The sequence below is a fragment of the Macaca thibetana genome, chromosome 6 (genome assembly GCF_024542745.1).
Source record: "Macaca thibetana thibetana isolate TM-01 chromosome 6, ASM2454274v1, whole genome shotgun sequence".
In the NCBI taxonomy this organism is placed as follows: Eukaryota; Metazoa; Chordata; class Mammalia; order Primates; family Cercopithecidae; genus Macaca; species Macaca thibetana.
The window spans coordinates 54141235-54161714 of record NC_065583.1 but is presented as its reverse complement, the minus strand read 5'-3'; the positions used below and the strand labels follow the sequence as shown (position 1 = coordinate 54161714).

At 38.8% G+C, this 20480-nt stretch overlaps 2 protein-coding genes across 5 annotated transcripts in view; one reads left to right on the top strand and one right to left on the bottom strand.

Moving 5' to 3' along the window:
* Nucleotides 1–13286, top strand: part of MEGF10 (multiple EGF like domains 10) — a 396429-nt gene extending 383143 nt beyond the window's left edge. For all 4 annotated transcript variants that reach the window (XM_050795753.1, XM_050795752.1, XM_050795755.1 and 1 more), the window contains 5 exons: nucleotides 1826–1953; nucleotides 3361–3484; nucleotides 9207–9251; nucleotides 10040–10246; nucleotides 11753–13286. In XM_050795753.1, coding sequence (XP_050651710.1) covers nucleotides 1826–1953; nucleotides 3361–3484; nucleotides 9207–9251; nucleotides 10040–10246; nucleotides 11753–11934 — 686 coding nt within the window. In that variant the 3' untranslated portion in view covers nucleotides 11935–13286. The remainder of the gene's footprint in view (nucleotides 1–1825; nucleotides 1954–3360; nucleotides 3485–9206; nucleotides 9252–10039; nucleotides 10247–11752) is intronic.
* C6H5orf63 (chromosome 6 C5orf63 homolog) overlaps nucleotides 1–20480 on the bottom strand; it is a 471154-nt gene that overhangs the window by 404965 nt on the left and 45709 nt on the right. The gene's annotated exons all lie outside the window — the stretch shown is intronic.

Genomic DNA, 20480 nt, shown 5'->3' with positions numbered 1-20480 from the left:
AAGTTAAATTTCACCCTGTTTCCTTAAAACTGGGTGTTTGGCTGTGCAGTCCATTGTTTCTGTCAATTCTCATTGAGATAATTCTGTGGAAAAGGTATACATTGCTAGAGATGAGTTTTTTATTTCAACAATAGTAAATTGTCATTCTGTGGTTTGCTATGAGGGTTTTAAAATTGAGCTCACTGTGTTGTTTGTGCTTTAGATTTATGGAATTTCAATCCATAAGGAGCTTTGTATCCAGCCTCAAGCTTTTGTCATATGTGAGGGGGGTGGGGAGGAAGAGAGGATGATGAATTTACCAAGGTCATGGATCAGATTATGGAGCTGGACCAGTTTTCCTGTCTCTGAATGGGGTACTTTCTATATGCTTCCCAGCCTCTCCCTAGGCCTACCCGAATCATTAACTGGAGGGAACCAAGTTATACGAGAAACAGCTTTTTGGTATTAGCAAGAACCAAGGCAGCCCTTTAAGAAAATTCTTGATTTTTTCTGTTCTGTCACAATGCCTCATAAAAGAAAAAAAAATTATAATCAATCATCAGTGGAAGCAACCACTTACATGGAGGAATTTAAAAGCTTAAAATCTTTATTACTTTTTGGGTGATCATTGAAGGCTTTCTGGTTGGTTACATGTTTAAAACTGCAAAATTCTGTGGAAATATGAGAAGTAGCTGATTTACATAGTAGTGCATTTTCAGTGCAGAATTATTGTGTCAAGAACTCAAGTGTTTAAAAAAAGGAAAGTTGCAGAGTAGCTTCAAATGATGCCTTCCCAGCTCTACAAGCCCCAAAGCAAAGAGCAGTTGTTGGTGGATACTGTGAACAAAAGTTCTCTGAAAAGGAATTTGGAGGAAAGAGATTTTATTCCAGTGAACAGTCTGCAAACCCAGGAGTTGCAGCCAGTGTAAAATGAAGGTGCAGTTCAGAGAACAAAGGGAAAGCTTGTGTTTTATAGCAAAAGTCCCCACCCAGCTTCCAATCAGGCCCTTTTATGCAAGTGAAGGATTGAAACTGGTTTAATTCTAATTGGTCAGTGCAACTGAGTTCTGGTTGGTTGATACAGCTGAACCCTGATCGTTTGATAAAGCTGAGCCCTGATTAGCAAGGCAGGTAAGCTCTGATTGGTTGGTTCAGCTGAGCTCTGAAAGACCCAAAGATAAAGGACTGGGTTTTCCGAGAACTCAGAATACAGGTGTGACACTTAGTCAGCAAAGGCGTGCTTGACTGTATTTTAAATTTAGGCCTAGTTAGCCACTCCTATGGATCTTAAAGGATTGTTTTTTTCAGTTTCACATTTGTTAACAAGCTTTCATACTTTTCCAAGGAGGCAGTTAGGAAGGCAGAGGCCTGTTGCTTCTAGAAAGAAGCTTTGCTGAGTAGGCTAGGCAGGAGGAGATTCTGCCCAGCTTGTGATATGGAAGCAGTCCAGACGTTTGTTCTGTTATTTATTTATTTATTTATTTAAAGACGAGTCTCGCTCTGTCGTCAGGCTGGAGTGCAGTGGCGCGATCTCGGCTCACTATAACATCCGCCTCCGGGGTTCAAGCGATTCTCTTGCCTCAGCCTCCCAAGTAGCTGGGACTTCAGGCGCCCGCCACCATGGCAGGCTAATTTGTTTTTGTATTTTTAGTAGAGATGGAGTTTCACTGTGTTAGCCAGGATGGTCTCCGTCTCCTGACCTCGTCATCTGTCCGCCTTGGCCTCCCAAAGTGCGGGGATTACAGGCGTGAGCCACCTCGCCCGGCCTGTTCTGTTATTTTGATTCCCCTTTTTCACACATATTTATGGGAGCCTGCTGCCTTAACCGTTTCCTTCCTTCTTGCAGGAACCCTTCCTCACAGCAATGGTGGAAACGCTAATAGCCACTACTTTACCAATCCCAGCTACCACACGCTCACCCAGTGTGCCACATCCCCTCACGTCAACAACAGGGATAGGATGACCGTCACGAAGGTGAGAGGAATTGGCTCAAGTCTTTGAAAGTGGGCCGGGGAGAGAGGAAGGGAACCAGAATGTATTGAGGGTCGCTGTTTACCAGAGGCTGTTCTAGGTACTTTACATACATTATCTAATTTATTCCTCTAAACAGTCCTCTGGGTGTGCCTTGGGAATCTCAAGTTTCCTGATGAAAACCTGAGTAGTGGGGAGTTTAAGTTACTTGCAGACGTAGCTGCCCAATAATGAGTGTGGCAGCTGCTGTGTGAGTCAAAGTCTCTGTCTCTACAATCTACTGTTTCCATTACACTGCTTTAGAAAAATGTTTCTAATTTTACATGAGATTTTAAAATAATAACTCATAATGACATTAACAAAAACATAAAGACCTATAGCAGAATCAGCCGTGGGCAAAATCTCCAAGTGCATCTCTTCTGACTGCCCATTCTCTGGTACCCTTTCCTGGCCAACTGCGCTTTAGTAACAACAACAGTAATATGCACTGACTTGGGTTGAACCACATGAAATTGCTATTTTTGTAGGTCAACAATGGTCACATAGCAACAACCTAATATTATGTGCCAAGCATTTCTAATCACTTAAAAAATATAAACTCATTTAATCTTCACACCAAACCTATAAATGGAGCGATTATTATGCCGATTTTACAGATGAGGAAAGTGAGTCACAGAGAGGTTGGAGACAGAGCTGTCTGGAACCCAGAGCTGTTCCTCTAATAGCACCCAAGTCACCCCTGGGTCTTCCCCACAATGCTCTGAAATCTCAAACATTTCTTTCTTCCAATCATACCCAAATTATATTTCTAATCTCCATTGTCTAATTCCAGTGCTCTGTTAGAGAAAAAAAATCAAGTTAATTAAATTAATCCAGTTGTAATTTAATTATTGCAGCTATAGATTTTAATTATAGTGCCTCATGGTTAAATACCACTCCATGTTCTCCAGAGACTTTCACATTCATCAATTTATTTGTTCTCATACAAATTCAGGGAAGAGGGCAAAGCAGATAATCTTATCCTCATGTTTATGCCTAGGATGACTGCTAAGAGTCACCTGTGACTTACACAAACACAATTTTTGATGGGAGGGCTTAGACCAAGAATTCTTTTTTTTTTTTCAATTCAAAGTTACATGTGTATAAATACAGATAAGGTCTAATTGGCACAGGATGACAGTGAAATGAAGATCTTGAGGTGGTGGAGGGAATAGCTGGGACTGAAGGACATGAACTCCTGCCAGCTTCCAAGTCCCACCAGGTTATAAGCAGTCACCTCAGCCCCTGAGCTTAGCCCCCTCTAAGGACTGGTCCTCAATATGTACCCTGGACTTTTCCCCAGGTCCATAATGCTGTGCTGTCCCACATTGTATTTTGTTTTTAATCTTTCATTGTTTATATTTTTAACAGTCAAAAAACAATCAACTGTTTGTGAATCTTAAAAATGTGAACCCTGGGAAGAGAGGCCCTGTGGGGGACTGCACTGGGACATTGCCAGCTGACTGGAAACATGGTGGCTACCTCAACGAGCTTGGTGAGTTCTCCCAGTGCATGTCCCCAGCACGCCTTGACCTATGAGTCCCTGAAACAGTCACAAATCTCTGTCTGTGCCAAGGTGTTCTATTGAAAACTTGTATCAAAAAGCACATTTACAGAATTATGCCTAACACCTGTACAGGGCTAACTACTGTCCTAAGGGCTTTATCTATTCAACAAACATTTATTGAGTTCCGACTGTGTTCCAGGAATTGATCAAAAGAAATTGGAGGCCGGGTGTGGTGCCTCACGCCTGTAATCCCAGCACTTTGGGAGGCTGAGGCGGGCGGATCACGAGGTCAGGAGATCGAGACCATCCTGGCTAACACAGTGAAACCCTGTCTCTACTAAAAATACAAAAAATTAGCTGGGCGTGGTGACGGGCACCTGTAGTCCCAGCTACTTGGGAGGCTGAGGCAGGAAAATGGCGTGAACCCGGGAGGCAGAGCTTGCAGTGAGCTGAGATCACGCCACTGCACGCCAGCCTGGGTGACAGAGTGAGATACTGTCTCAAAAAAAATAAAATAACAAAGAAAGAATTTGGGATCTCTGCCTGCTCATAGCTTACATTCTAGCTCTATGCCTATTAACTTAATTCTCACAAGTACTCTAATAGGTAGGTACTATTGTTATCACCATCTCCATGTTACAGTTGAAAAACTGAGTCATAACAAATTACTTGCACAGCGCCTCATCACCTATTAAATGTCAGAGCTAGTATTGCACCCTGTCAGGTTGGCTCCCAGATGTGCGTTCCTCTTTGTTCTCTTTTGATATAGGGTATCCGTACTTGAGATCCCTTTCCCTTTCAGGTGAGGAAATAGAGATACCAACAGGAATACAGTGGTGGATCAGTGATTCAACTTTTTGAAATCAGGACTCCTTTACACTCTTAAAATTTATTGAGGACCCCAAAGAACTTCTGTTGGTAGGGGCTATATCTATTTATATTTACCATATTAAATGAAATTTAATGTGGTAATGAAATTTGATATGTAAATAAAAGTAAAAAAAAGAGTAATTTATTTAAATTAACAATAATCATCACATTTCACGGTGACATAAATTTTGTTTTTATGAAAAATAACTACATTTTCCAAAACTACCCAAAATTAGTGAGAAGAACAACACTATTTTACACCCTTTTTATAAAAACTCTCTTTAATGTCTGGCTTAATAGAAGATAGCTAGATTATCATGTTTGCTTTTGCATTCAGTTGGTTTTGATCTCATACTTTCTGTAGCTTCTGAAAAACTCCACTGTATGCTTGAAAGAGAATTAGAGTGAAAATGGCAAATGATGTTGTATTATTATGGAAATAGTTTTGCAGCTGGGCACAATGGCACAGGCCTATAGCCCCAGCTACTTGGGAGGCTGAGGCAGGAGGATTGCTTGAGCCCAGGAGTTTGAATCTGATCTGGATGACATAGCAAGACCCCACCTCTTAAAATATATATGTGTATATATAGTTTTGATCTCATAGGCCTCCTGAAAAGGGGACAGGAATGCTTGGTCCACACTTAAAGAACTTCTGTGATATACCATTAATTATGCAGTGCAGTTTCCAAGCCTGTACCCCATATTTGCAGGGAGGAGTTTGATGATATAGTAACTTACAGGTGCGCAGTGTCTTATAGATAACAAGTCCTTTCACGTACATTTATTTGGAGGTAGGTGCCAGAAATCCCAGTTAAATTTGAATTTCAGATAGATGAACAATAAATATTTTTTGTATAAATATATCACAGGTATTACATGGGATGTACACTAAAGATTATTTGTTGTTTCTTTAAACTTTTAATATAGCTGATTTTTGTGTATTTTTATTTGGTTATGTTTTGTTTTGTTTTTGTTTTTGAGACAGAGTCTCGCTCTGTCGCCTAGGCTGTAGTACAGTGGCATGATCTCGGCTCACTGCAAGATCTGCCTTCTGGATTCAAGCGATTCTCCTGCCTTAGCCTCCCAACCAGCTGGGATTACAGATGTGCACCACCATGCCTGGCTAATTTTTGCATTTTCAGTAGATACTGGGTTTCTCCATGTTGGCCAGGCCATTCTCAAACTCCTGACCTCAAGTGATCTGCTTGCCTCGGCCTTCCAAAGTGCTGGGATTACAGGCATGAGCTACTGCACTTGGCCTATTTGCTAAATTGGACAATCCTCCTTGGTGGACCCTGTCCCGTGAATCTTGTATAATAGAGGAATAAACTGGGAGGCACAGAGAGGTTAACCCTCTTGTCTGAAATTTCAAAGGAGGAAAGGGGTAAAGCCAGATTTCCAAGTTGGTCTTCTGACTGCTCCCCTTAAACACTGCTTCTTCTGTAAGCAGTGTCAGATTTTCTGAGCCAGTCATAGGAACTGATCCCTCTGGGAATGCCTGTTTCTATGGAAATAAAAATGTTTAAGTGGTGAATACAAATTCTTAGTCGTTTCCCTAGTGTCGTGGTTATCATGCTTGCTGTACAAATTCCTAACTTTTATCTGCATTCTATACCATTTTTATCAATAGAATGTGTATTTCCAACCATAGTAAAATTATTTACATACAAGACTACAATATGCTTATTGGTAACATCATCTAACATTAAAGGAGACTTTTTAGGAGTCTTAATTACGTTTATAATTTAGCTCAAAGGAATGTATGAATTGATATTCAGCAAAATACCAACCAGCACTACTGAAAGAAAAGTCCTCTTGTTCTATCTTAGACCACTGTGAAAACTCCAGAAGATACAACATCACTACATTGGTCATATGTAAACGTCTCTGCTTTCTGGCTCAATGAGACCCAAGGGACTGAGTGTTAGGAACATAGAATCTTCATTGGAAATTCTGGATCGTCTTGGTTTATTTAATTCTGCATTAACATCCCTTTAAAGTTGTTGCACAGAAAAAGTTCTTCACAAAGGACAGAGTCAGGCATGTTGTGTATGATAAAGTGTACAGGTGCTTTAAATGATGGAATAGTTGTCTTCATGGTATCTGAAAGAGCCTTGAATTACACACAAAAGGCCCTGAGATATGGCACTGGGCCAATCACTTACCCTCTCAGAGTTGATTTGTTCATTTGTAAAATGGGAGTAATAACCGTGTACTGGATCATTGTGTGAATTAAATTAAACCAAGCATTTGAAAGCCCTGCCCCAGGAATTGGTATATATAGGAGTTTACAGGGAATCCTGACTGCTCCCTCCTTCAAACAGCTCCCTGATCCTCCAAGGCAATGAAGAGAGAATCTGGCAGGGGTGTCTGGCCTCACAGCCCCAGCTCTCATTCCCTAACTTACTATCTGCTCCATGCTGGTTCTGTCTTTCACATCTTGGTAGAAGGCTAGCCACTGCACAGCTAAGATTAAAACGGACATTTAACAAGACTTTGCTACAGTCTGGAGATGACCAAGAGTATTTGGCAAAGAGGAGTGTAGACAGAGCTCCTTGATAAAGCTGTTCTCAGGGGCCACAGACTGTGCCCCATCTTCATGGGTCCTCATTATAAAGTCTGGGAATTCCCAAGACCACCCTGACTTCTGACATCAGCTCCAAGTACGAGGATCACCAAGACTACCCTCAGGATCAACATTTTGCTACAAGGACTCACTGAACTCATTGAATGGGCATTCTCATGGTTACAGTTTAGGCGGGGACTCAGTCATATGGACATGATTGACTCCCAGCATGTAGACATAATTGACCTTTAGCCTTTCTCCTTCCAGAGGTGGAGGCGATACCATATGGCCCAAAACCCCCATCATAAATCACTTGGTTACACTATCCAGTGTAGCCCTGGGCCTCCAGGTGAACAAAAGCACTCCTATTGGGCAGGACAGTCCAAGGACTTCAAGATCACCACCCAGGAGCTGAGGGCAAAGGCCCCCCCTTTCTTTGATAAGGTTAATTCTTCACTACACACCCATTTATGCTGCCTCCCTGCGTAACCCTGTGCCTTTCCCTCCAGCTGTAGGCTTGGTTAGACTCTTCACATCCCAGATGCAAGAGAGTGTGCCTGAGAGAGGAAAATATTCCTGTTTCCTGTCCCACATGATGGATATCTGACAGACCCTCTCCCTTTAGGAGAGGCTGCTTCCTCCTCCACAACAGTGTGTGCTTACTCAGTGATCCCCATAGGGCACCAACATCACAACTTGAGCTTCACATCACTCTAAGAGATGCATGCACAGTGGCAAGGGTATCATTTCCTTAACATTCGCAAATACGTCCCTGGAATGTTCATTGCTAGTCGTTACTTTACTCTCTACTTTTAACCTAAGTCTGTAACATTCGTATTGTATTGTATTGTATTGTATTGTATTGTATTGTATTGTATTGTATTTCAAAAGATTAGTGATGAGGTTTTGCCGTATTGCCCAGGCTGGTCTCGAGCTCCTGAGCTATATGACGAGGTTTTGCCGTATTGCCCAGGCTGGTCTCAAACTCCTGAGCTCAAGGAATCCACCCACCCTGGCCTCCCAAAGTCCTGGGATTACAGGCATGAGCCACCACACCTGGCCTGTAATAGTCTTTTAAAAGACAATTGAAAAAGGCTTGGAGTGCTTAAGCAAAGACTGAAGCAGAGGGTAGTATAATGCACTGAGTGTTAGAGTAATTGACACACTTCGTTTGTATGCTGCTTCAGAGTTTACAAAGCCTTTCCATATGCTCTGTTTCACTTAATGATGACAAAAACCGTGGAAGGCAGGAAGGCAAATTTTGTTTTCCCCATTTTAGAGATGAGAAAATTGACACTCAGAGAGTGGAACATCTTGCCCAAAATCGTATGGCCAATAAGTGATGATATGTAATTCCTTTGTCTCCTAATCTATAGTTTTTTCCTCTTTGTCACAGCTCCAGTGGAATACTTGATTCCCATGCAGTATTAACAATGCAATTTTGCATGTATACACCAGATAGTATAAAATGGGCTAGGTAATATCCTCTTATTTTGTTTTTAATAGTGTGAATTTGTGATTAAATGCTTGTATTTTATACAACATGCTTATGACCTGATTGATTTCTGCAAGAGGTTGCACGTTCCGTCTTGCCTACATGCTCAGTTTTTTCCAGCATGAGCAGGAATGCTCCTATTTCCCTCCCCACACCCACGAAATAAAGGCTGGCCATTTTCCAACGAGAAAGTGGTTTTTTTGTATGTATCTAGGCTCATACACAATTATGTCCCCATACCTGGAAAAGTCAGATTGTTAAAATAAAAGCTGAATAAAGAAGGGCAAGAGCTAGTATCACCTGTAAAGTGTTAGTCAACAGTGTTTGAAGCTTCCAGTCTCCAGAAAACATGCTTATAGTGAAGACAATAATATAACCGAACCGAATAATGATTATTGGGAAAACGATTTGAAAACCATCAGAGCCTTCCTTGAAAGAGCTGCACATAGGTGTCAAATGTCATCTCTGGTCTTGGCTGTGTCTTTTCACTGTGCAACCTTGAATCAGTATACTGATTTATCTCTAGGCCTCAGTTTCTGTCCTGTTTTGACTAGCTTTTCCTGAATCACTGTAAATGACTGGGTGAATGACCAAATGTGTGTGTGTTTAATTCTAAGCACTGGGGACATCTGGGACAACTGATCCGGTGTAAAGACTTGAAAAGCAGCAGCCTGGTTGTTTGCTGCAGTGGGAGATCCTCTTCCAGGACCTTGGAATATTGGATGGGGTTTTTCTTCCTTTAAATTCTCACTGGGTGTTTTATTCTTCCTTTATTACAGGTGCTTTTGGACTTGACAGAAGCTATATGGGAAAATCCTTAAAAGGTATGGTGTAAATTTGAAGAAGAAATCAGAAGCACAATTAAATTTTTTTAACCTCAAAGACTGAAATATTTTTTAAACAAGATAGAGTGACAAGAGAAAATGTAGAATTTTTAGTGTGGTCAGTTACTACAGCAAACACACAAACGTGTGACTGACATCAAGAAACTGACCAGAGGTGGACCTTGGTAGAGCTTAAGTCTTTGGGGAACAAAAGATTCAGTTTGCTGAGGAAACACTCATATGAAAGAAATATGGCTTATGGGGAGACAGAAACATATAAGGGGAAATAGCAGAGACAATAAGAAAAGATCCGCATGGTTACATGTTGACCAAGGTCTGCTTTTTAGGATGGGTGTGAGTGATTAGGTGCCCAGTACAGAGTTTTACCAGGAGTCCTCCCAGCACCAATGCCTTCTTGTCATGATAACCCAGCACTCTTGGTGCCCCTGGGGCCATCAACAGCTGGTTTCTTGATTGAACTTCAGTAAATCTTCTATTAATAAAATAGAATGTAATTGATTATATTTGACTGTGATCATAAAAATGAAATCAGATAATGATATTGATGTTATTGATGTCAGTACTCATCTTGGAGAGGAACTAAAGCTGCTTTACGAATGGGTAATTTTATAGCAAATTCTCTCCAAAACAAGTGGAAAAGGTGTAGTATTATTTTCAGTGTGTAGAATTATGGAAACCTAGCTATAAAGAAAAAAAGTAAATTATTACCAAGAAATGATGTTGCCAGTGACACAGCATTAGCTTTCTCTTCCCATTTCTCTTCACAGACCTGGGAAAGAATTCTGAGTATAATTCAAGTAACTGCTCCCTAAGCAGTTCTGAGAACCCATATGCCACTATTAAAGACCCACCTGTACTTATCCCTAAAAGCTCAGAGTGTGGTTATGTGGAGATGAAATCGCCGGCACGAAGAGATTCCCCATATGCAGAGATCAACAACTCAACTTCAGCCAACAAGAATGTCTATGAAGTTGGTAAGATCTCTTAACCATAGAAAGAACCGAGTGCATAAGTTTTTAAAAACAATTTTAAAGTCTTTATGAATTTAATAGTTGCAGGTCATAGAAATCTTTTTGAAAATAATGGTCCGTATTTTATTTTATTTTGTATTTTTTTGAGATGGGGTCTCTCTCTGTCACCCAGGTGGTGTGCAGTGGCACAATCTTGGCCCACTGCAACCTCCACCTACCAGGCTCAAGCCAACCTCCCACTTCAGCCTCCCAAGTAGCTGGGACCACAGGCAAGCACCACCACACCCAGCTAATTTTTTGTATTTTGGGTAGAGACGGGGTTTTGTCACCATATTTTATTAAAAGATGCAACCTGTGTTTTTAGTGATCATATTAATTGATGCCAAAGGAATTTTCCAGGGACAATATCATTTAGAAAAATTTAAGGTAAATTTTCTTTATTTTTCACCTAATCATCCATCTTTTGTTTTGTAACCATAGTGAATATTTTGGCACACATGTGGATAGCATATGTATCCTATTAGCTAATATATCTAGTTAGCCAAAACAAATAGTTCAAGTGGATTAAACAGGTGATTCCATTTCCTGGTTCATTATATTAATATAATGCATTTAGCAAGATTGAAACATTTTACTTTTAAACTTGTCCAATATAGTTGTGATATTCTCTGACGTGAATGTGATGCAAATTAATATGAATTCAGTTTAAAATTGAGGTTATTTTGATTGTCTTTTGCAAATACCACTTGGGAAATGATAAAACATACCACCACTACCGTTGGCTAAACAATAGGGCTATATATTTTCATTTTTTTTCTCTCTCTCTATTTCTATATCTCTGTGAGTATTTGTGATTTTAACGTTAAAATATTCTCTACTACTTGTAAATGAAGTGCCTACTTTACTACTAGTATTTTATTTTATGCCAGGTATGTCCCCAGGAAAAAATACACAAAAGAATTTCTTTTTAAAGTATTAAGACAGCTTTTTAAAGTGGAAGTCAAAGTGAACTAAATTTATTTTTGGAAAGTCAGTAGCAATTCTCCTTTAAACTGTCCCACAAACCCACCACAGTAGGATGGGAACTCAACTGAGAGCCTGAGTCTTGAGTCCCAAAGTTGTGAACTTGTTGAGTGTTTTCATGAACCGAATTAACGTTTGAGAACCTCAGTCTTCTCACCTGTGGAATAAGGGGCTTGGCCTACATTATCCCCAAGGGGTTTTTCAGACCATGATTCATATCCAGGATTCTGTATATTCCCTTAATGTCTTCATCCTGATTACGTGGTCATCCTTTTGTTCTGAACACTATTTGTGTTTGCCAGTTGATCCAGCTATACAGAGTTGCCACCTGTATGTGATGATTTTTAAAATCATGTTTTTAAAACCAGTGTTTCCTTATATTTTCTTAAAAGTCCCATTGGTATGTTTGAAATTTGCAAGAAATGCCATATTCTTTTTAAAAATGTTTCCATTGCTGATAAATTAATGTGTCCTTGGTTATCACAGAACCTACAGTGAGTGTTGTCCAAGGAGTATTCAGCAATAATGGGCATCTCACCCAGGATCCATATGACCTCCCAAAGAACAGTCACATCCCTTGTCATTATGACCTGCTGCCAGTCCGAGACAGTTCATCTTCTCCCAAGCAAGAGGACAGTGGCGGTAGCAGCAGCAGCAGCAGTGAATGACACCAAAGGACTGCTTGGTAGCCACTGGAAACCTTTCCAGAACTGCTGTTTGGTTCTTCTCCATCCTCAATTTTGCCACTTTCATGTGAATGTTAATCAACTCGGTAGGCAATTGTTGGACATGAACCAGAAAGCTGAAAGCTGAGGCTGCAATTGTTGGATATGAACTGGAAAGCTCAAAGCTGAGGCTGACACTGACTATAGGTGCTTTTTGTTCAGGTGGATTTGAAGGAGTTAGAGATGTGATTTGCCATTGCTGTTAGTTTTTGAACTATAACCGTGAAGCATGACTTATTGTAAGATGTTTGCTGAAAGCATGAACTTGCAGAACTCCCTCGGAGACGCAGGTTGCAGTGGACATTGGCATTGTTGCTTGAACAATTAAACTTTGAATATTTTCTTTTTCATTTGCATTATACAGCTGTACCTAGGATTGTACAGTTTACCATAAAATTTACTTCATGAAAGTGGGAATCACTGAACGTGTAGAAGAAAAGGTACATATTGTTAAGTCCTTATTCTTAACTTTATTCAACTGGACTCAGAATTGTAGGGATAATATGAATGCAGGAGGAAACATTCTGTCAGGTGGTATAACTGGATAGACTTTGAATATACTCTAAAAGTGGACAGACAATTTAAATATGAAAATCTTAGGTTTTGTTTAGAATGAGAAAACATACAATTAGAATTATTTTAGAAATAGTAGGAAGTATTGCAGAAGTCAATACACAAATATGCCAGGCAGAGGTGGTTTGCTCTCTGACCCTCAACCAGCTTCAGATCTATGACATTATTCTGATCACTGGCTCCATCATACATATTCACCACTTGAGATTCATAACATATCAATAGTTATTTCATAAATATAGAAATGAAATAATTTTATTTTTGACAGACTGGATGGAATGAGTGTGTAATGATTGATAAAGGTTGTAAATTTTAAGTGCAAGATGATGCCTACGTTTTGTAAACCATTAGTAATACGTGCTGTAATATAGAATTAGCGGAACATTTTGATTAATCTTTCCCTAGAAGTGACTGAAATATTTTTGTGCATACATATTTGAGAAAGGGCACTTTCCTTTTATTAATTGTCAGTTTAGAGAAACTATGCTTAAGCTGGTCTTTTGCATCGCTAATGTGACATGTACCCCACTTTTCATTAATTTGTATTTCCATTTTTAAGTTGCATATTCTATGTTTTGTAGTGTTTGGATTGTTAATGAAAAATTATTATATTATATGTTCATTGTTCCTTGTATTATTGCCGCTTATCTTTTGCTTGATAAAAATGCATTGTTCTTTTTTCTTTTGGAGGCACAAGATAAAAATATATAATTTGAATTGATTAAAATTGGCCATTACTAAAATAGGTAACCACAGGTGATTGGCTTATGATTGAAAGAGAGATGCTTTTCAATATTCCAAAATAGAGTTCCTTTTGATCTGTTGGTTCTGAGCCTTGGTTAAACCAGGGAGAAGGGGAGCAGAAAGGAAACGTTACTGCATAAGTACCACAGACTCATCTTACAAAAAACTCTCATTATGGTGATCATAGAATTGACCATCCAAACTGGGACACTCTTGAGAGTAAATGGAGGGCATTGTTAATAATTATCTTGTAATGAGCTTAAATCTGGACTGTTCCAGGCAAACCAGACTTATCTTGCAATATGAGAATGCTGACATGATGCAAGAAAGCCAGTTTCCCTTCCATTGATCTGTTTGACCAAGCAAAGGGGCTGAAAAACTGAATAAGGAAGCAACTTTATAAGAGAAACAGTGGTCTTCAATCTTTTAAAGACATGAAATCCTACATGGCATTCTGTCTCAGTGAGTCAGTTAACAAATATGTATGTGCATCCCTTCTGCTAGTAGTGCACGTAAGTCATTGTCCCTGCTGGTTATGGAGTTGGAATATCCAGTTATTTCATGTCACACATCGGCACATATGATGGTAGTTTGATCAGATGGATAATACAACAGACTCACTGCATTCATGGCTGCTCATTTTGAGGAACTCCAAAGTCAATTCAAGGAAATAGGGAGTGACCTGGAACACACCTTAGAAACAATTGATTTATTCCAATAGTTAGCCACCGGCTGGCTCCCAACTCTAGGTGATAGGCATCTAATTGAGACACGTGTGAGTCAGGAGCCATCAGGGGTCCTTATTGGTAAGAAAAAATTAGACATTTTCCCCCTTTTAAAGATCATCTCTTCTGAGCTCCATGGTAAATTTGAATTTCCCCATTATTCTCTAGAGATAGGTCAAAAAAACAACTGTTTCTTTTCTCATTCCACTGTTAATAAATTAAAAGCTTGCTGTACAAAGGCAACAGCAACTTAAAATCTGGGCAATAGATGTGGACTCCAAAGGGCCACTGCTATCCCTTCCTGTGTGCTCTTTTTGACAAGTAAATCACTCCAGTTAGCTGATGTCCTGAAATGACGTTTATGTTCTGAATTGAGGCAATTCTTTTTTTTTTTTTTTTTTTGAGACGGAGTCTTGCTCAGTCGCCCAGGCTGGAGTGCAGTGGCACGATCTCTGCTCACTGCAAGCTCCGCCTCCCGGGTTCACGCCATTCTCCTGCCTCAGCCTCCCGAGTAGCTGGGACTACAGGCGCCCGCCACTACACCCGGCTATTTTTTTTTTTTTTTTTTTTTTTTTTGTATTTTTAGTAGAGACGGGGTTTCACCTTGTTAGCCGGGATGGTCTTGATCTCCTGACCTCATGATCCGCCCATCTCGGCCTCCCAAAGTGCTGGGATTACAGGCGTGAGCCACCGCGCCCGGCCGAGGCAATTCTTATTAGAGCTTACTCAGGACTTTTCAAACATCAGGACACATGTAGCAATTTGAATGTTGTAAAACTACGTGTTACATTTCGTGTTACATTTCGAGAGGTCTGGTTGAGAAGGCAAAATGTTCTAAATATTTTGATATCAATTTGGGTAAAGGAAAACTTTTGTTAGAATGAGAATTAAAGAGAAAACAAAAGAACTTTGGCAAAATTTTCCCTCTGAAATTACAAACTTTAGGAACTTTTCCAGATGTATCGAATTTAATTTTACAGTGATGTCACTCTTCATACCAAGTGAATCTATTCTCATGACCTTTGAACCCATGTTAATTTTGGACCCTATAACTAATTTCCTTTCTAAATCCCATGGTGGTCAAAGCAGTAAAGGAGTTTAGAGATACTTAGCCAATGCCAGTCATATAGTATTGTTAGCCAAACTATTATTCCTTCCATAGAAGTTGATGTATCAGAAAATTTATAAATTATTTGTGTTTATATATAAGTACATCAGAACTTGCCCAAATGATAACTCATGTTTGCTTTAATAAGGAGAATATGTTATTTGAGGTTAATTATATGATAATAAGGAACATTTTATAATTATTTACAGTGTTTGACATTAATCGCTGTCCTATGATATAGTAGTAATGTTAATAGAGAGTTTAATATGTTTAGCATTATCTTTATGGAATTTATATTCACCAATTTCAGGAAAACCAGCCATAGAACTTTACAGTAGGACAGCTGTAACCTGACTGAACCAAATCCATCAGCATAATGACTGTGTGTTGTGAGAAATGCAAAAACTTTATGAAAGTGTGGTCATCTTGACCCCCACAGAGCCACAGTAGCCGTCAATTATTGAGATTTTTAAATGGTAAATATTGCAAAAGTTAAACAAGGGTATCATGATATCATTTATAATAAATGTCAATATGGGTAGTCCACTTTATGCTTAAACAAAATCATACAAAATTAAGTTTTAAGGTTATATTTTTTAAAATAATGAATTTTCTATCTCTGGGCAACATGTCTTTATTATTCAAGCTGAATGTTTAAGAGAGATTTTGGTCTTCAAGGCTTCACGTCATGAAAGTGTACATGCATATGCAAGTGTGAATCACATGGTATGGATGGTTGCTTGTTTATTAACTAAAGATGTACAGCAAACTGCCCTTTTAGAGTCCTGTTAATATTGATGTCCTAACACTGGGTCTGCTAGTTCAGTATGTAGTCTAGGCTTCATTTTGGTATGACTGAATTGCAATCTATATTTTTAAAAAGAAAAAATCAAAATGCATTAGGATTTACGTGGTTGTGGCAAACAAACAAACAATGCTTTCGGTGTTGAAATATCTCTATTTTCCAAAGATGATAAACTTTCATCATTATTAGTCTACATTGTCATTTATATCACCAAATGAGTTTATAGATTAATGCAATAAACTTTCTAATAAAAAACTCTAGTGTTTCTTTCTATATCCGATTCTACTGTTGATTAATGAGAGAAAAAACCTTGTGTTCCTATGGAAAAAATAATATATTTTTTTCATATGTGGCCCCATAACACTTTACAGACACAATTAAAAAGCAATATATACCATTTTATTATATTTCATTGCATGTGTATAGGCTGTCCTTTCAGACTACTTGTTCTTGACAGACAGAGGCAACATTTTATTCATATTTGGATCCCTGGAACTCAGGTTAGTGGCTGAGAGTCAAGTCTTCTGTAACTAGCTTTAGGTTATAGTATGTGGATTTGCTTTCTAAATCTCATGCTTTCATTTATGATTAAAACATCTTTGAAACATTTGTATTATAGCACTGCAGAGTAGGGATCAAACATGAATAAAACATTGTTTCTTCTTTCAATAGCTGCTTCTTTACTGGGGCTCTGAATGCCAAGCACAGTTGGGGATGCAGAGACGTGTAAGGCATGAGCTGTTTTCGAGTCCTTTATTATTTAGTTAGGGAAATAAAGCATCTGGCTAGCTGTGTGACTGTGGTTCTGTGGGTTAAGTTAGCCTCTTAAGGCCTTGGTTTCTATATTGCAATACATTGGAAGTAAGAGTACAATAAATTTCATAGGGTTTGTGAGAATTTAATAACTTTATACATACAAAACACTTCAGTGCCTGGCATACACTAGGCACCTAGTAAATGTTAGCTAACATTACTATTATGAAAAATTAGCTAATAATATGAGCCAGTTTACAATAACCAGATGAATGATGAGGCTAATAGATCAGAAGTGAGTATTTAATGAATATTATAGAAGCTATACATTTGAATGACCATATCCTGATCTATTTTTATACTAGCACAAAATTCCATACATATTTTATTTCTAGAGATGTAATTTAGGAAAGCAATAATATGTTTATATTTTCAAGTAACATTTTATCTAATTGGAATTAGGAATGCTTTTAAAACATTTGGATGTGAGTTTCTGAGGAAAATGGTGACCTGGGAACATTCTAGAGAATACAACCATCCAGAAAAAGTCAAGGGCTGGTTTTGGCAACCAGAAGGGGTTCCGCATACAGGGAGCTATCAAGACCTTGAAAGAAGGTGCCAGTTGGTGCTAAAGATGTAAATGAGAGTTAATGCGAGGTGGAGAGGGTGCATGATGAGAGTCAGCTGTCTTATGTGGATACACAAAGAGGAAGGGAGAAATGTTTCTGCTGTTTGCATCATGCAGCAATGAAAGAGGCACACTGTTCCTCGGGTGATGGCACTTAGGAGAGGCAGTTTCCACATTGGGCTGAGGTCAACCTGTCTCTACTTGGACTTGTGAACTGAAGCCTTCTGCCACTTACATCAGCAAAGGGGATAAGGCTGGGTGTGGTGGCTCATGTCTGTAATCCCAGCTCTTTGGGAGGCTGAGGCAGGAGGACTGTTTGAGCCCAGGAGTTTGAGATCAGCGTGGGCAATATGCCAAAACCCAGTATCTACGAAAAATACAAAAAATTATCTGGGCCTGGTGATATGAACCTGTAGTCCCAGCTACTCGATAGGCTGAGATAGGAGGATTGCTTGAGCCCAAAGGTTTAAGGCTGCAGTGAACCATGATTGCACTGCTGCACTCCAGCCTAAGCCACAGAGTGAGACTTTGTCTCAGAAAAAGAAATAAACAACAAAGGGACTACGCTAATCACCAGCTAGTCACTAAAGGAAAAATGCCTACCCCAACTGTCAAATCAGAGGTAATGCAAACCTGCACCCTCTCAGTATAAATAGACAAAGAAAGATCACAACCCACTCAGGAACATGGCAGCTCAGTTAGAAGAGATTAAACTGAAAAACTGCAATAAGCCTCTACTATGGAGGTGGAGCTAAAGTAGAAAATAGAAGGAAACCTAGATAAAATATTATTAAAACTCTTGAAGGGTTACAATCATAGGACCAGAGAGAAGCCCCTGGAACTAGAAATAATGATTTCCTAATTTAAAAATTCAATAGAAGGATGTAAAAACAAAAGTAATATGTTTTATTTCTTTTTCTTTTTACCTTTTATTTTAAGTTCAGGGGTACATGTACAGATTTGTTACATAGGAAAACTTGTGTCATGGGGTTTTTTGGTATGGATTATTTTGTCACCTAGTTATTAAGCCTGGTACCCATTAGTTATTTTTCCTGATCCTCTCCCTCCTCCCACCAATAAGCCCCAGTGTGTGTTGTTCCCCTCCGTGTGTCCACGTGTTCTCATCATTTAGCTCCCACTTATAAGTGAGAACATGTGGTATTTGGTTTTCTGTTTCTGCCTTAGTTTGCTAAGGATAATGGCCTCTAGCTCCATCCATGTTCCTGAAAAGGACATGATTTTGTTCTTTTTTATGACTGCAGAGTATTCCATGTGTACCACATTTTCCTTATCCAATCTGCCATTGATGGGCATTTAGGTGGATTCTATGTCTTTGCTGTTGCGAATAGTGCTACAAAGAACATATGTGTGCATGTGTCTTTAATAATAGAAGAATTTATACTCCTGTGGGTATATACCCAGTAATGGGATTACTGGGTCAAATGGTATTTCTGTGTTTAGATCTTTGAGGAATTATTACACCGTCTTCCACAATTGTTGAACTAATTTACACTCCCATCAACAGTGTATAAATGATCCCTTTTTTCTGCAGCCTTGCCAGGATCTTTTGACGTTTTAGTAATAGCCATTCTGACTGGTGTAAGATAGTATCTCATTGTGGTTTTGATTTGCATTTCTCTAATGATGAGTGATGTTGAGCTTTTTTTCATGTGATTGTTGGCTGCATATATGTCTTCTTTTGAAAAGTGTCTGTTCATGTTCTTTGCCCACTTTTTAATGGTTTTTTTTTTTTTTTCCTGTAAGTTTAAGTTCCTTAAAGATGCTGGACGTTAGACATTTGTCAGATGCAGTTTGCAAAAATTTTCCCTCATTCTGTTGTCTGTTCACTATGTTGATAGTTTCCTTTATTGTGCAGAAGTTCTTCAGTTTAATTAGATCCCATTTGTCAATTTTTGCTTTTGTTGCAATTGCTTTTGGCATCCTTGGCACGAAATCTTTGCCTGTTGCTATGTCCAGGATGGTATTGCCCAGGTTGTCTTCCAGGGTTTTTATAGTTTTGGGTTTTACATTTAAGTCTTCAATCCATCTTGAGTTGATTTTTTAATATGGTGTAAGGAAGGGGTCCAGTTCCAATCTCCTGCATATGACTAGCCAGTTATCCCAGCAGCATTTACTAAATAGGGAATCTCTCCTCCATTGCTTATTTTTGTCAGGCATGTAGAAGATCAGATAGTTGTAGGTGTGTGGCCTTATTTCTGGGTTCTCTATTCTACTCCATTGGTCTATGTGTCTGTTTTTGTACCACCACCATGCTGTTTTGGTTACTGTAGCCCTGTAGTATAGTTAGAAATCAGGTAGTATGATGCCTCCAGCTTTGTTCTTTCTGCTTAGGAATGCCTTAGCTATTTGGGCCCTTTTTTTGGCTCCATATGAATTTTAAAAAAGGTTTTTCTAGTTCTGTGAAGAATGTCAATGGTAGTTTAATAGGAATAGCATTGAATCTATAAGTTGCTTTGTGTAGTACGGCCATTTTCATGATATTGATTCTTCCTATCCATGAGCATGGAACTTTTTTTATTTGTTTGTGTCACCTGTGATTTCTTTGAGCAGTGTCCTGTAGTTCTCCTTGAAGAGATTTTTCACCTTCCTAGTTAGCTGTATTCATCAATATTTTATTCTTTTTGTGGCAATTGTGAATGGGATTGGGTTTCTGATTTGGCTGTCAGCTTGACTGTTGTTTGTGTATAGGAGTTAGTGATTTCTGCACAAGGATTTTGTATGTTAACTGCTGAGACTGCATTCATGTTTCAGAAGAGTAAATTTTCAAAAAATGAAATCATAGTTGAGAAAACAGAAAAGACTGGTCCAAGAGACCCAATATTTAAGTAGTTGCTAATCCAGAAGAAGAAATAAGGAACCATGGAGAAGTAGAAATCAAAGAAATAATAGAAAAAATCTTCCATAAACTATGCCTTTCCATAATATGAATCTCAGATCTTCAGATCTTTATTTCAGATATAAAAGGATTTACCAGGTTAATGAAACAGAATTAATAAAGAACTATGGAGGGAAATATATCCTAGTCAAATTTCTGAACTCTAAGGATAGAAAAACAAACTTAAATTTGTTCAAGCAGAATTACCGTATGGCTTACACAGGAAAGATAATTGCATCAAATAGGAAAAGTGTAAG